Source organism: Raphanus sativus, chromosome 4, assembly GCF_000801105.2.
Source record: "Raphanus sativus cultivar WK10039 chromosome 4, ASM80110v3, whole genome shotgun sequence".
Lineage (NCBI taxonomy): Eukaryota > Viridiplantae > Streptophyta > Magnoliopsida > Brassicales > Brassicaceae > Raphanus > Raphanus sativus.
In genome coordinates, this window is record NC_079514.1 from 7,889,762 (window position 1) to 7,905,130 (window position 15,369).

A 15,369-nucleotide genomic window follows, 5' to 3' on the forward strand; every position below is an offset into this window, starting at 1 on the left:
GTCAAAAACAGGCTGTCTACTGGAGATAGGATGAGGGATTGGGGAATTGTTCAGGGCTGTGAGCTTTGTGGGGAGAGGGATGAAACAAGAGATCATCTCTTCTTCGTTTGTCCATACTCCTACACGATATGGGAACCTCTGGCAAGAAAATTTGTGGGAAGGAATATCAATCCGGACTGGCAATGGACTGTAAACAGGCTGCAGCGACTGGAGGGTAAGAGCCTTGACACCATTCTTGCAAAGATGCTGTTCCAAACGACAGTGTACCACATATGGAGGGAGAAAAATGCAAGGCGTCATCAACAAAGTCGGAGCTCTACTGATCAACTTCGCAGACTCATAGACAAGGCAGTGAGGAATAGAATTGTATCTCTCAGGTACAAGCCAGGTCACAAGCTGGAGGGATTATTTAGCAGATGGTTTGAAATCACACTTTAGTTTTTAGATCTCAGCTTTAAAGCTATTCTTTTTACAAGCTATAGGAGTATGTAAATAACATTTTTTTGTATGATCAATAAATTTGAAATTTGATCAAAAAAAAATTAAGCTAATTCACTTCTACCATAGTAGCTCAACAATAATTAAAAAAAATTAACATATATTTTCATTAGTAGTCACAAGATAAACTACCTAGCATCGAAAACATCATATAAATAAGGCTTAACTGGTGTTTCAAAAAAAAAAGGATTAACTGATAAACTATGCTCTAAATAACTTTTAATCACTATAATATACCTTACTAAAAATAAAAAGTAAAAACTATTTTCTTTTTTTTTGCAAAAAGTGTCACTTCAACATTTTTCACGCAAATTAAATACATAATTAAAATACATTTATATTATTTATTAAGTACACTTATTTAACTAATGACAGTTGAGATCAATACAATTACTTATAAGAATAATGTATTTTGTGATTAAATTAAAATTAAGTATAAATTATATTGAAATTCTAAAATTACACTCTTTGTAAAATGGTGGTAATAATCACTAATTTCTGTAATTCTAGAAATTGATATGTCACATTAACCGGTTTCACTCATGGAATTAATTTATTGACTGAAGCATAAGCATGACTCATTCCAACAGTCCCCCCACTGCTGTGCCCTCCCTCGTTTTGATCTCCACAAGTATAATTACCAACACCGCTTGTCCCTTGGCTGTTGGCTCAGCCCAACTAGAGCTGTCAAGCCCTCTTTTAAAATTTCTTCACTTTGACCGATTTTACCTTCCGAACCATCACTAGCTAGAGGTTGCTGACCATTTCTGTTAATGGGGACCCGAGAGTACACAAAAGGTGTAGGAGGCCAAGCAGGTGGTGGTACAAATGTGGCTTCTCATCCAATGCCGGCAAGTCCATCTATGTGCTGTCCTCTAACACTGATCCTGACAGGCTTAAAGATGCCATTTTCTTCAGCTTGAGATGACTCTGTCAAATACATGGTTTCAATGCCTCCCATCATATTGTTCTGAACATTGTCTTGGCAATAATAATTGTTGAAGGGTGCACCATGCGGAAGCCCAAATCCCTGTTTACACGCGCATGCAATACTGATGAGGCAACACTTTTTGCATGTGTTGGCAGCAACTTCCTGCACCCTCTGACTGAGAAGCATCTGGACTGGATAGTAGTAAACACAAAGACATTATCGCATATAAAACTAGAATATGACTGTTTTCAACTATGTTGCTCTCATTATGTAACAGTATAACCTTTTGGTATAATCAGTTGGCCACATGTCAATTCATAGTCTAGACTTTCCATTCTTAGGATCCCCTCTCTTGTTCTTAAAAGTAACGAAGGAAAATCTTTAGTTACAAGCATTTCCATTCTGAAAATTTTATATGTTCTTCCATTCATTTCTGAGTCATTTATATATATATTTATACAACAAAACACAGTCATAGTTTGACTAAGTAATATTGATATATGGTGTTTTATACATCATTGTATATATGTTTTCTAATTGGTTTTCAAGTCTTTATCGAGTCTTTCTAGTCCTTTTCGAGTCATTACAGGTCTGGAGTTGCACTGGATGGGAGATTGACCTGCTGGAACAAAAGAGGCAGAAAACAGTGCAGTTTTGTGATTTTCACGCAGAACAGTCTGATGATTGTTCCTGATCGAGCGGAACAACCCGAGTGATTATTCCAGCGGCATAGATTTTTATGGAAACCACTATTATTTCGGGATTTGCCCTAATTATCCTATTTTCTTTCCCAGCCGCCTGTGGCTTTGATATATCATATTTTCTGTTTTCTCATTATCATTCTACGCTATTCTAGATAGAAGAAACCATTGGAGACTTGCTTTTGTGATTTCATACCTTGTAAAAGGAGAAGGATCTCTCTCTCGTTTTAGAGAAGATCATCCTGAACCCTCTCTTTGTTTCTGTTATATTTATGCAGTATTATTCATCTATGAACTCTGTGTTTTCTCTGTTCATGGCTGAGTAGTCGGCTAGCTTGTCTAGGGTTCTAGGGTGTTGATTTTGTGAGCTAAACATAAATAAGTGAATCACTCGATTGTCTTCATTCATAACCATTCTTACTGCTTGCATTAAACTGGCCGCTTAATGTTAGATCATAGGGTTAATCTGATCATCAAAATTGCTTAGGTTGCTAGATCTGTTTTGAATGAGCATTGCATCCCTAATCAGCGAAAGTAGATATTAAGGTGTTCTGTGAACCTATCGGACCTGATCTCTATAGCTTGTTGTCGCTTCTCACCTCAACGACAGTTAGACGGTGAGATTGATCAGCATAGGGAGCAGTACCACGACAGTGGACTGTTCTACTTGAGTGATCCGAGTTCTAGACTGTTCTTATTAGCACTTGAATAATTGTTTAGCTCACAAGTTCTAGCACCCGATGAAGTAACCCTAGACTGGCTTCTCTTTAAATTGAATTTACTCTTTGCAATCATTTACTTTACTTGCACGTCACTACTTAAATCAAAACCCCATATTTGTCTTAGCTTAATTTTGATCCCATAGAAATAAAGTGTAAGAGTTGGTCTCTGTGGATTCGATCCTAAAGTGCTACATCGACATACCATTCGATTGTGGTAGTGTGCACATTAGGTTAATTGGTGTGCGTGAACACAAATATCAAATATATCATTATTAAGAGAGATGCTAAATAACTTCCAAAACAAAGATTTTTGTTCTGCAACATATGAATTTTTGTTCTACACACAATATGAGTTTCTCTCTAGACGAGCTGAACCACAGCTGCAACTCTCAGAGTCCCATTTTGGAGAAGCTCAGGAGCTCATCGAAGGGCAGTGCAGTACGCCATCCCCAACCTTTGGGAGCTTTGGGCAACAAAGTTCCTCTCTGCTTGAAATCCCCAAACAACATCACTTCTCTTTCCGATGGGTAGACCAGCTGCAAGAACATACATAGTGAGCCACTACAAAATACCAAGGAGAAACTTGAAAATAGATAACAAAAACGTACCTGGTAACGTGCAGTCACTTTGTCACGAGGATCTATTTAAACGTGGACCTGAGTGAGGAGAAAAAGGTTGTAATTTCGGAAGATATGACTACTGAATATCTAATAAACGGGAGGGTTTTGGTTTGGACTTCTCTTTAGGATGATGAAGAAAGAAAAACTAACTTCCTTAGTGAATCCACTATCTCTGCTTTACGACGGTGAAGAAACAAACCTGTAGAAAATGGATCATCAAGTTAACATATCAATCTAATGTGAGGTGGTCTCGTTCTTGAGTTGAGTCAGGTTACCAATAGTTCGGAGTCATTGTTAATAAAGTTTTTGACCTTTGAAACTGGATCATTGACTATAAAAACCTTCATTGGATCATTGATTTTATCTGGATCATTGATTTTATTTCATATGATGCTCCAGGTTGGAGAGCAATTGGCAGCAGATAAATATCTTGCCCTCAAACCCAGTTAAGATGAACTCAATGTCTTTACCGAGTATGAGTACCCATCTCGCTTCCTTACCAAGGTAAATAATCTATATCTTCTGGTCTTTTATACTCTATCACTGTGGTTTATGTAGCTCTTCTTATATTTCAGCTTAGCGAATCTCATTGTGTATAGTGTTGATCAAACTTGAACTTAGCGAATCTCATGGTGTATATACTTGTAGATGAAACCTGAACTTTCGAATCTCTATGTGTATAGTGTTGATCAAACCTTAACTTAGTGAATCTCACTGTGTATAGTGTTGATCAAACCTGAACTTAGCGAATCTCATTGTGTATAATGTGCCTGTAAAATCAAGATTACAAACACTATATATGTCTGGTCATCATTAAATCTAGACTTAGCGAATCTCAATGTGTATATGAATGTTGACCAAACCTGAACTTAACGAATCTCAATGTGTATATGAATGTTGATCAGACATGATTTCACTGAATGATTATGAGTGTTAGGTCATGGTGTCTGATGGATCACCAGTTCAAGCTTCAATCCCAGTTCAACATCTCCGCTAAAACGAGAAGGTATCATATTAAATCTCTGACTTAACTTAGCGAATTTCAATATGTATATGAATGTTGATCAAACTTGAACTTAGCGGATCTCATTGTGTATATAAATGTTGATCAAAACTGATTTCACTGAATGATTATAATTGTTAGGTTATGGCCTCTGATATGAATGTTGATCAGACCTGATTTCACCGAATGATTATGATTGTTGGGTCATGGTGTCTGATGGATCACCAATTCAAGCTTCAATCCTAGTTCAAGCTTCAATCCCTTCTCCTTTTCCACCAAAGGTAATACAAATTATTGTATGTGATTGTATGAACTTATAATTAAAATATGTGTATTTTCTCCAACTAATTACAACACTCCAAAACTAACATTTTGTGCCCGATTTGTGCATAAAATCACTGTAATTAGTTGCAGAGAATTAATATATGCGATTTAATAGGTTGATGAGTTTGTTGGATGTGAAGTGATTTGTTTTCTATTTGAAATTCTAAGACTTTTAAGAAAAATGATAGTTGGTGGTAAATATATTACCAGATACTATACATACAGTAGTTTGAATGAAAATGTGTAAGAAAGTATTATAAAAGTGAATTTGTTGTAAAGAAAAATGATAGTTGGTGATAAATATAATACCATATATTATACATACAATAGTTTGGATGAAAATGTATTAGAAAGTACTATAAAATTGAGCATGTTGTATTTTTATATACTATACGGATTAGTTATATAAAATTGAGTTACTTCTTTTGATTGCTCATACATATAAAGTTTGAATATCGCAATTAGTGATATTTTGTGAATATTTTCTTTTACAAATGTTCTTAAATATTTTTGTATTAGTCGAAGTTGAAGATATAGACTTTGCTAATGCGTGAGTGACACATATCTAATAACATATCAAATTACATAAAATAAATGATATTCCCTCCATTTTTAGAAAGATCCATATTCTAGAATAAATAATTGTTTTGAATTTTTTTTTACTTTTTAATGTATTATTTAATGAAATTTTAAAATTTTAAAAAGTTAATGGTGTTTATTAAATTTCTATTGACTAAAAGTTATGAAAATTCTCTATTCACAAAACAATGTATTTACAATAAAATTTTAATATATTTTATTAATTTATGTGAAAAGTTTAAAATATGTATATTTTTGAAATGGATGGAGTAACAAATACCAAAATAAATGTATGTGATTAGCATATATTGTAGAGCGTTGTTTTCCTAAGACAGACTGAATTCAATTGTTATTTTTTTATTTCAGTTTAAATTTTGTTTCCAATTTACCATTCACATTCACATTCCTTTTGAATTATTAGTTCAATTTAGCTTTATTTCCTAATTTACCATTAAGATTGCCTCTAAATTTCACCCAGCCACTACTTTCTAATATATGTATCATTTAGAGTATTGATCATTTATATTCTCTTTCTAACTTTTCTTATCTATTGTTGAGAAAAAATTCTCATCCTTCTACATGTTTTATAACTATTATTTTAATCTTAAGATATAAAAATATATATCTCACACTATTTAGTATTAAATTTAGTAAAAATCTAATGCGTTATTATAAAGGAGAAACAATATTGTAAAATCATTTATCATTAAAAAATAGTATAAAAATGTAAAATATCAAACAAGATATTTAAAAACATATTTTTTTACTGTATTTGGTACAATTGTGTTCCCGAGTTTAAATAATCTCTAGATTTGCCACTAATTGTTGAAGCAAAGCAGGAATGCAATTTTATGTATAAGAACCATTCTCCATTCGAAAAGTTAGAGCACAAGCTTTCAACTATGTTGCTCTCATTATGTAACAGTATAACCTTTTGGTATAACCACATGTCAATTCGTTGTCTAGACTTTCCATTCTTAGGATCCCCTCTCTTGTTAACGAAGGAAGATCTTAGCTACAAGCATTTCCATTCTGAAAATTTTATATGTTCTTCCATTCATTTCTGAGTCATTTATATATATTTATATATCAAAACACAGTAATAGTTTGACCAAGTAATATATCATTATTAAGAGAGCTGCTAAATAACTTCCAAAACAAAGATTTTTGTTCTACAACATATTAATTTTTGTTCTACACACAATATGAGTTTCTCTCTAGACGAGCTGAACCACAGCTGCAACTCTCAGAGTCCCATTTTGGAGAAGCTCAGAGAGCTCATCGAAGGGCAGTGCAGTACGCCATCCCCAACCTTTGGAGCTTTGGGCAACAAAGTTCCTCTCTGCTTGAAATCCCCAAACAACATCACTTCTCTTTTCGATGGGCAGACCAGCTGCAAGAACATACATAGTGAGCCGTTACAGAATATCAAGGAGAACTTTGAAAATAGATAACAGAAACGTACCTGGTAACGTGCAGTCACTTTGTCACGAGGATCTATGTAAACGTGGACCTGAGTGAGGAGAAAAAGGTTGTGATTTCGGAATATATGACTACTGAACTATCTAAAAACGGGAGGGTTTTGGTTTGGACTTCTCTTTAGGATGATGAAGAAGGAAAAACTAACCTTCCTTAGTGAGTCCACTATCTCTGCTTTACGACGGTGAAGAAACAAACCTGTAGAAAATGGATCATCAAGTTTAACATATCAATCTAATGTGAGGTGATTTCGTTCTCGAGTTGAGTCAGGTTACCAATAGTTCGGCGTCCTTGAGGGTCTTCATCATTAAACGCCTGAATGCTAATCTGGATATGGCATTTAAAAAACGTCTCACCAAACCAAAATATTTCATCACTGATTGCTTCCAAAGAGAAAACTTTGCGGACTGAGATATGAGTTTGTTATACCTTCCACAGAGAACCAGCATAGAAGAATTCAGGAGAATGCTCTACATGACCATTAGCTAGTCTATGGACATCCTCAAATTCAACTCTGCAGACAACGAAAACAACTGTTTACCAAAACAGGACAAAACATGAAATCACAGAGCAAGAGTTGGGGTTACAAGTAAAAAAATCGAAAACCTTACCCAAAACGGAAAGGAGGAAAGTGACACAAAGGTGTCCTTGTATCAAGTGATATGGTACAACTCGCGTTCTCCCGCTCAGTCCCTACTGAATGTTCCTTTGGTTCTGACATTCCAACAGTCGCTCCACTGCTGTGCCCTCCCTCGTTTTGATCTCCACGAGTATAATTACCAACACCGCTTGTCCCTTGGCTCAGCCCAACTAGTGCTGTCAAGCCATCTTTTAAAATTTCTTCACTTTGACCGATTTTACCTTCCGAACCATCACTTGCTAGAGGTTGCTGACCATTTCTGTTAATGGGGACACGAGAGTACACAAAAGGTGTAGGAGGCCAAGCAGGTGGTGGTACAAATGTGGCTTCACATCCAATGCCGGCAAGTCCATCTATGTGCTGTCCTCTAACACTGATCCTGACAGGCTTAAAGATGCCATTTTCTTCAGCTTGAGATGACTCTGTCAAATACATGGTTTCAATGCCTCCCATCATATTGTTCTGAACATTGTCTTGGCAATAATAATTGTTGAAGGGTGCACCATGCGGAAGCCCAAATCCCTGTTTACACGCGCATGCAATACTGATGAGGCAACACTTTTTGCATGTGTTGGCAGCAACTTCCTGCACCCTCTGACTGAGAAGCATCTGGATAGTAGTAAACAGAAACACATTAAGCACACATATAAGCTAGCATAGGACTGCTCATGATAAACGCCTCCAATTTTACTGAAAAATACCCTAATCCGCATTAAGTGCAGATAAATCAAAGTATGAGCTAATCCACCATTCCTACATTTTCTATGACTAGCTAAATGAGAAGACAAGCAAGTTTAAGGGACAAATAACCTGCAACCATAGGCCATCGTTCACAGCTTTACAAGGAAAACCCAACTCTTCAAGTTGTTTTCTTGCGTTCAGAAGTACTTCAAACGACATATTGCAATAAAGAAGCGAACCACCTTCAAAAGTATTCACAAATGCATTGTATTCTTCCTCAGTTAATCCCCATTTTCCTTTAAGACAGCCTGTGACCTGCTTCGTCCCCACAACCCGTCCACCCCAGGTAAGAGCAGAAGCACCACCGTTTCTCCAGTCATTGCCTACACCCGAGACAGGAGAATTTCTAGAATCTGCGCCAGATAACCAACTATCATTACTCAAATGATATGGTTCTTCAGAAGGTCCTTTAATTGCCACCCCACTACCTTCTGTCTTTTCAACAACACTGGTGCTAGTACGACCAAAACTTGTCTGCGGGTTAGCAGATTGCTGAAACATGAGGTTAAATCCTCTTTGCAAATCAGATACACCTTCTGCGAGTGGAACGCTCACATCATCACTAGCATTCCTTAGGTCATCTTCCAAATCCAAACGACCTAGCTTACGGTCCAAACTCCTAAAGGAGAATTCATCCACCACATTTTTCCCCTTCGACACAACAGAATCTATAGGAAAGCTTGCCCCTCTCTCAAAACACGAATGCTGATTGGAATGTTCAGAGTCGGAAGGAGCACCATTCGCGATGAAGGCGTACAATGCCAGTTCAAACCTTTTTGACATGGAAATAGACACGGTTTTAGGAAACATACTAAATGAAAATACAGTATGAAATCATAATCCAATACGTGATACCGTTTTTCTTCACTAGGGACCCATAGTTCATCAGATGTCAGCAATGCACATAGAGTCTGTGCAGAGAGTTTTGGCAGCATCTGATCATAAACATGCTTTGATAATTAGCAAGTCACTAAAACTCAAATACTTAATTCAAACTAAAAAAAAATTGGTTGAACCCAGTTGACATTCTATATCATGTGCTTTCTAGATAGACTGACAACTATAAAGATGGAAGAAGGTGAAGCCAGTTACATAACGTCAAACTTAAGGACAACCGTTTTAGCAGCAAGATGAGTAGAACAGGGGAATTGCTATACACAAAAGAAACAGACCAACACAAACTACATAAAAATCATAAATCTGATACTAAACAATATATTTACCTCTCTAAGTTCCACAGCACCACTTTGACAGAGATAACCCCAACACGCATTCTTCACACGTTCTCCATGTATGCCATAGTCTTGGCTCTCTGCAAACACCTAAGTCACACATGGGAGAAACTCCGTGTATTAAAGATCCACAGAGACCAAGGAGGCGAAAAAAATAAAAAAGACCGAGACTTCTCAAAACCTGATATGCCAGGAAATTTGAAGTCCTCAGCTCTGAAATAATAAAATCAGTGCATATTGCACACAAATCCTGCAGGATTAAAAAAAAAGCCACTAGTGTTTTAGATCAATTGATTCCAAAGAAACTAATCTCTAAAGAAAAAAAAACCACCAATACCTGGAGGTCGAGAAAGGAAGCTGCAGCTAAAACGCGGAAGGCATTATCATCATCAAGCTTGGGATGATGCCCATATAGATAAGCCAAAGCAACAGAGACTGCATCTCCATTCACATTTTTATCATCCACAAGTAGGTTCACAACCGGAGAGCTTGCTTCTTTCCACGGACCTTGGAGCATTGTCCTATTACCAAAATTCCATATACATTATATTATCAAAACCTGAATAGCAAAAGCAAAATCTATCATCTCATGAAGATGCAAACCGGAAAATTATTGGAGTCGATCTCATCGTAAACCGGAAAATTCAGATTGAAGATATAACAAACCTGAAGTAGGAGCTGCGAGAAAGAATGAGTCGGTGGAGATGGTAGGTGGACCCCATGGCCTTGACAACAACATCGGAGAATGAACCGGAGCCGAAACCTTCGGATTGAATATGATCGCACAAGGAAGCGAGGTTACAATCGAGAGCGCGAAGCTCCGATGTGCTCTGATCACTTTCCGCATGCGAAGGAACCGGAGGCGAGGGATGAGGAGACGGCGGTGGTGGAACCGTCGTCCTCATTTGATGATTATGCTGGTGGTGGTGGGACGCCGACGATCTAGGGTTGCGATACTCTTGGTCCATGATCGAGAGTCAAAATCAATTATTGTGGCCTTGTGGGGATACAATTTCAAACAGAGAAATTATGAACGAGAGAGATGAAGAGCGTGTATCGTACAAGTGAAGAGCATAAACGACGTCGTTTGATAGGGACTGGTCCCGAGATTATTTAGCCGGAGGAGAATACCAACTTCGAAAGCCGAATTAATTTCATCGGTTGAGTTTGGTTCCGTCTGCACTAGACAATACCATATCTCTTCCACACACTTTACTGACAAACTCTTTTACTTTTGTTTAGAACATCTCGAATCCACTTCTATTTTAATTTCTATATTTTCCTCTAAAATAGAGAAACTCTATTATAGAGGTGGATTTGCTCCAATGTATACCTCTATAATAGAATTCCTCTATTTATAGAGGAAAATATAGAGATATGCTATTTCCATCTCTAAATATAGAGGTAAAAAATAGAATTCCTCTATATTTTCCTCTAAAATAGAGAAACTCTATTATAGAGGCATACATTGGAGAAAATCCACCTCTATAATAGAGTTTATAGAGTTTCTCTGTTTTAGAGGAAAAAATAAAGGTGTACATTGGAAGAGATATGGAAGAGATATGTAGAAAACATATAATCACCTTGTTCATTCAAATACACCCCTTACAAGCCATCAGATGAAACCTGGGAAGATCCTACGTAATATTAACTCTATCATTGTTCTTGGATAAGAGTATGGAGGGCTCTTTCAACATCTTCAAATGGTTGTCCAGCATACAGCTTTAGCTGCCGCTTCTTCACAACAATCACATTCTTGCCACCAGAACTTACTTCGTTATAAAGATCCTACAATGAAATTAAAAAATATATGTTTTAGTCCACTTGCTCTGAAATTAAATTAACTTCACAGAGATGGACATTTTTAAGAGAGAAGATTGTTGTTGGTCAGAGAATAAGATTCCTTTTACCTTGGTTGATATGGGAACTACATTGGCGCTGAAATCATCCAAGTCTTCAAAAACTGACTCCAGCAGATAAGAGAAGTTGATTGCATCACTTTGATCCTCAAATGCAATCATGTGTGAAACTTCACCCTTGTTTTGTTCCATAGGTTCGGTCCTCATAGTAAAGTACCCCTCAGATATTTCTTGGTCGATATTACTCCGCATTAGAATTCTCTGAAGAGAGAAAGACAAAACAATAAGTACTGACTGGCTCATGATATTATTAATATACTTTTTGGCCCTAATAAACAACCTACCAGTACATAGGGAAGCTTAAGCCACCACGTTCTATTCTGTTTCTCCTTAACTCTTCTCATGGAGTTTCCTTTCCTGACTTCTCCATGTAGGCCACTCCTACCAAATCCAGAACCAGCTTCCGTATTTGGCTTTCGATTTTCAGAATTGCTTGACTTCATAACTTGGTTTGATGGTCGCCTTTGCTCAGACCCCTGAGCAGCACCTAAAAATATTAAGATAAGCTGAGGGTTGCAAGATGGCTACGTTTCATTTTATCATCAAATTTATTATTAGACATGATCAAATCCAAGATCTATTCTGTACATGACATCCTTAACATAAATGTACTTGACAAAAGATGTTTCAGGTATATAGCACCTTATTCTAAAACCTACCAGAAATCATTTTGGAATCTGAAGGCCCTGCCAACTTTGGCTCTTCTTCAGCGTTCTTCAAACCATCTCTTGAGTCACTAACATTGCCATTTTGCTCATTACTTCCACCAAAGCCTTTGACGTTACCCTTAAGAGGCTTCTCGCCTTTAAACTTGTACTTCTTCTCAAACATCAAACCCTTCACATCATCATCTCTAGACTCATCCAACGGCTCTACGCGTAACCCCGCCAACCCTTTTCTCTGCGAGTTCAACCGTCTCTCAATATTAGACAATCTCGCTTCTATCTCCTTCTCAATCTCAACCCCTCCACCAGGATTCAACGCTCCACCATCCTCTTCTCTACCACCACCACCACCACCACCACTCTTTTCCTCGCTTCGACGTGCCTCACGTGCCATCATTCTAATCTCTGCGATCTTCTCATTCATCTCAAGATCCTCTAGCGAAACCACCGCATCGCTATCTAACGAAAGACTCGAACTTTTATCCTGCGCTTTCTCCGTCGAGTTTCCGAGAAACAAAACAGCGCAAACCGTCTGAAAAGCGAACATTCCGACCAGACACAACCCGTACTTGACTAGGACCTTCGGAGAGAGCTTACTGAACACACCATTCACCTCGTTCGGCGCAGCAACAACCGAGGTGAGCTCCTCTACATCATCGTCCTTATTCGTGAATACTTCGTCCTCTCTTGGAGGAACTTTTCGCGGCGGTTCGATCTCCTGGGGCTTGGTGGGACCTAGGGTTCTGAGGATTTTGGGTCGCAGGTAGTTTTTCCTTTTTAATGACGAGAATGGAATTGAGGCCGGGGAAGAACAGCGGATAACTTTGAAGGAGACTCTTTTTTTACCGTTCGGGGAGTACGACGGAAGAATAGTCGAAGGAGATGTGAAGACGGGGTGTCGGAGAGCAGCCATTGCTGCGGCGGAGAGAGGGCTGGTTGGTTAGGCGAGAGACTCTTCCAAAGCCAAAACATTTGAAACAAGTAAAAGTGAAATTACAAAAGAGCACAAACCTTTTAAAGTATTCCGTAGATTCCTTTCTGAATTTTGAAATGTTAAAATAAACCCAAAATCCCATCCAAGATGTTCGTATTGATTTGAATCGGTTGTGTTGAACCGAATTGTGAATTTTAAGACTTCGTAGATCTAAAAGAAAAAAGACCAAAACGTGGGGGTGTATATTTTGAAATTTGAATATCACACTCTACTGAAGTAGAAGGGTGGTTTGGACATTTCATATAGAAAGCAGGTTTGGGTGGTTAGTTAATTAATATATGAAAAGAAAAAAAAATTGTTCCATTTCTCAGTAAAAACAAACAAACAAACCAACAAACATCGCTCACCTCCGTCGTCTCATCGCTTCGCCATAGTTCTCCGTCACCCGAGCAACCCTAGAAATGGTACAAACGATGCGTTCTTTGCTTGATTTCGATCAATTTTGTATGTTTTCGTCGACGAACCGTAGGCTGGCTCGTGCTCGTTAGATCTATCGATTGAGATTTCGAAATGAAATTCTTAAAATGTTTTTTATCTTCTGAGGATTTAGCGTGACAATTTTAGCAATGATTCTCGATTGTGATTTCCTGTTTCCCTAGATCTTATCATCGAAACTTTTTGTTCTTAGCTGAAACGTAGGTTTGAATCTTCGATTTGTGTAATTGAAATGAAAGTTGGAGATCTGATGGATGATGATGATCCAGCCATTATAAGCTTTCTTTTTGTTGAGTAGTCTTTGGTTAGGAGAATCTCCATGTGTATTGCGTGAAATGTTGGTTCTTCGATGATTTTTTTAATAATCATAAAGCTTCATCCTCCTCCTTTCCTGATGCATGTATGTAGTAAAAGACTAATGTGGAGACTGTTATCTATATATATTTACACTTGTTGCTTTGTTTTGATGCTAACAGGATGGGCATGATTCTGAGGATACTAAGCAGAGCACTGCTGATATGACTGCTTTTGTGAGTTGATTTGTTCCCCCATCGTCTCTCTGTTTTTCTTAGACTAATACCACTTTGGTTTTGTTACTGAATCCTTGAATTTTGTTCGTATGCAGGTCCAAAATCTCCTGCAGCAGATGGTGGGCTTTTGAATCCTCTCTTCTTTAGGTCTTGTAATCACAGCTTCAGTAGGTAGATTCTGATTACAAATTTTGGTTTCATTCTTGTGTCTTTCAGCAAAGCAGGTTTCAGACAATGTCCGACTCCATCATCACAAAGAATATCCTTTTTAACATTCCTGTATTCAATGTTTCTTCCTTTAGAATAATTTTGAAAATGTTTCCCCTCCCTTCTAGAGGGTGCAGGAAATGATGATCTCTAGTATTAGTTTATTTCTGCCCATTAAATCGACGGATAGCTATACAGTTATCTACTGGTAGGTTAGATTAAAGTATTTCTTGATATTCTAGATGTCTATTCTCTAGATAACACCACATGGTTCTAAGTTTTAGCTCCCTCTCTCTTGTAAAGTTGCTCTACTATCCATACTTGTTGGTGTGACTCCTACACTGAATCACCTTTACTACCATGATCAGTGATATAAGTTCGGAATCTGTAGGAACTAAAATCTTTTATCAGCAATTTGTGTGTTTAAACCGTTATTTCCTTGACTTTGATGATTTCACTCGATGACATGGGAGGCAGAATCAATGAGCTGGAGCAAAGCATCAATGATCTAAGAGCCGAGATGGGAGTTGAAGGCACTCCACCTCCTGCCTCCAAATCTGGCGATGAACCCAAAACACCGGCTAGTTAATTCCCACTTGAAAAAAAAACTATGGTCCATTATCTTTTCTGCTTGTGTCGCAAACACTGAAATTTATTAAGCGCAGTACTATGACTTTTTAAAATTTTCTGTTTCGAAAGACATGAATATCTTGTTGAGTTCATTCAATAGATTCATGATGTGGTGGTACATTGCATTATCCTTCCTGCACTTATGATTTGTCGTGTTGGTTTTGAGATAACTGAAAAGTCTAATGCATGAAGGGCTATACTCTGTTTGGTTCCAATTTTAACTTTCTTCGTTTTGAATTACTCTTACGAAACACACAATATCGGTGCCATAATTGGACCGAATGTAACCATTACGACTTGTACGAGTCTGAGGGACAAATTAGGGTTCAATTGCTTTAAATACTACTAGTACAATACACGAGAATAAGTACAGAAATAAATCATATTTGAAAACAAATAAATTATATTAAAACTGGATATTTCATTTGAGAAAATTTACAAATGCAAATGTCACTTTGATTACGCTATCAATCATCTATCATTTTCGATTTATCAATAGCATCTGGTGATGAGTTGGTG

The 15,369-nt window shown here is 37.3% G+C and overlaps 3 protein-coding genes across 4 annotated transcripts; 1 reads left to right on the forward strand and 2 right to left on the reverse strand.

Moving 5' to 3' along the window:
- Positions 1 to 6,484: 6,484 nt before the first annotated feature.
- LOC108855386 (uncharacterized) lies at positions 6,485 to 10,674 on the reverse strand. 2 transcript variants are annotated; one of them, XM_018629193.2, is made up of 13 exons: positions 10,137 to 10,674; positions 9,808 to 9,991; positions 9,652 to 9,720; positions 9,462 to 9,560; positions 9,094 to 9,173; positions 8,667 to 9,010; positions 8,308 to 8,591; positions 7,469 to 8,106; positions 7,287 to 7,371; positions 7,133 to 7,184; positions 7,006 to 7,055; positions 6,844 to 6,891; positions 6,485 to 6,771 (listed from the first exon to the last, which is right to left on the reverse strand). In XM_018629193.2, the coding sequence occupies exons 1-13, from the start codon at positions 10,436 to 10,438 to the stop codon at positions 6,625 to 6,627; spliced, it is 2,382 nt and encodes a 793-aa protein (XP_018484695.2). In that variant the 5' UTR covers positions 10,439 to 10,674; the 3' UTR covers positions 6,485 to 6,624. The 2 variants fall into 2 exon arrangements, with proteins under 2 accessions (XP_018484695.2, XP_018484694.2); XM_018629192.2 differs by having other exon boundaries at positions 8,308 to 9,010; positions 10,137 to 10,672.
- Positions 10,675 to 11,033: 359 nt separating this feature from the next.
- LOC108855387 (uncharacterized) lies at positions 11,034 to 13,035 on the reverse strand. Its single transcript, XM_018629195.2, has 4 exons — positions 12,049 to 13,035; positions 11,674 to 11,876; positions 11,381 to 11,590; positions 11,034 to 11,258 (listed from the first exon to the last, which is right to left on the reverse strand). The coding sequence occupies exons 1-4, from the start codon at positions 12,965 to 12,967 to the stop codon at positions 11,127 to 11,129; spliced, it is 1,464 nt and encodes a 487-aa protein (XP_018484697.1). The 5' UTR covers positions 12,968 to 13,035; the 3' UTR covers positions 11,034 to 11,126.
- A 264-nt stretch (positions 13,036 to 13,299) lies between these two features.
- Positions 13,300 to 14,989, forward strand: LOC108849409 (heat shock factor-binding protein). The gene is made up of 5 exons (XM_018622961.2): positions 13,300 to 13,452; positions 13,960 to 14,013; positions 14,109 to 14,132; positions 14,230 to 14,272; positions 14,679 to 14,989. Exons 1-5 carry the CDS (start codon positions 13,450 to 13,452, stop codon positions 14,807 to 14,809), a joined length of 255 nt encoding a protein of 84 aa, XP_018478463.1. The 5' UTR covers positions 13,300 to 13,449; the 3' UTR covers positions 14,810 to 14,989.
- The last annotated feature ends 380 nt before the right edge of the window (positions 14,990 to 15,369 follow it).

Excerpts from the sequence above, each read along its gene's own strand:
- LOC108855386 (XM_018629192.2), bottom strand. The coding sequence starts at position 10,438 with ATGGACCAAGAGTATCGCAACCCTAGATCGTCGGCGTCCCACCACCAC. Across the intron at positions 6,892-7,005 it reads TAGTGGACTCACTAAGGAAG|GTCCACGTTTACATAGATCC; the intron begins GTTAGTTTTTCC and ends CTCCTCACTCAG. Across the intron at positions 6,772-6,843 it reads AAGTGACTGCACGTTACCAG|CTGGTCTGCCCATCGAAAAG; the intron begins GTACGTTTCTGT and ends ATGTTCTTGCAG.
- LOC108855387 (XM_018629195.2), bottom strand. The coding sequence starts at position 12,967 with ATGGCTGCTCTCCGACACCCCGTCTTCACATCTCCTTCGACTATTCTT. Across the intron at positions 11,591-11,673 it reads TTAAGCTTCCCTATGTACTG|AGAATTCTAATGCGGAGTAA; the intron begins GTAGGTTGTTTA and ends TTCTCTCTTCAG. Across the intron at positions 11,259-11,380 it reads TAGTTCCCATATCAACCAAG|GATCTTTATAACGAAGTAAG; the intron begins GTAAAAGGAATC and ends ATTTCATTGTAG.
- LOC108849409 (XM_018622961.2), top strand. Across the intron at positions 14,014-14,108 it reads CTGCTGATATGACTGCTTTT|GTCCAAAATCTCCTGCAGCA; the intron begins GTGAGTTGATTT and ends GTTCGTATGCAG. Across the intron at positions 14,133-14,229 it reads AAAATCTCCTGCAGCAGATG|CAAAGCAGGTTTCAGACAAT; the intron begins GTGGGCTTTTGA and ends TGTGTCTTTCAG.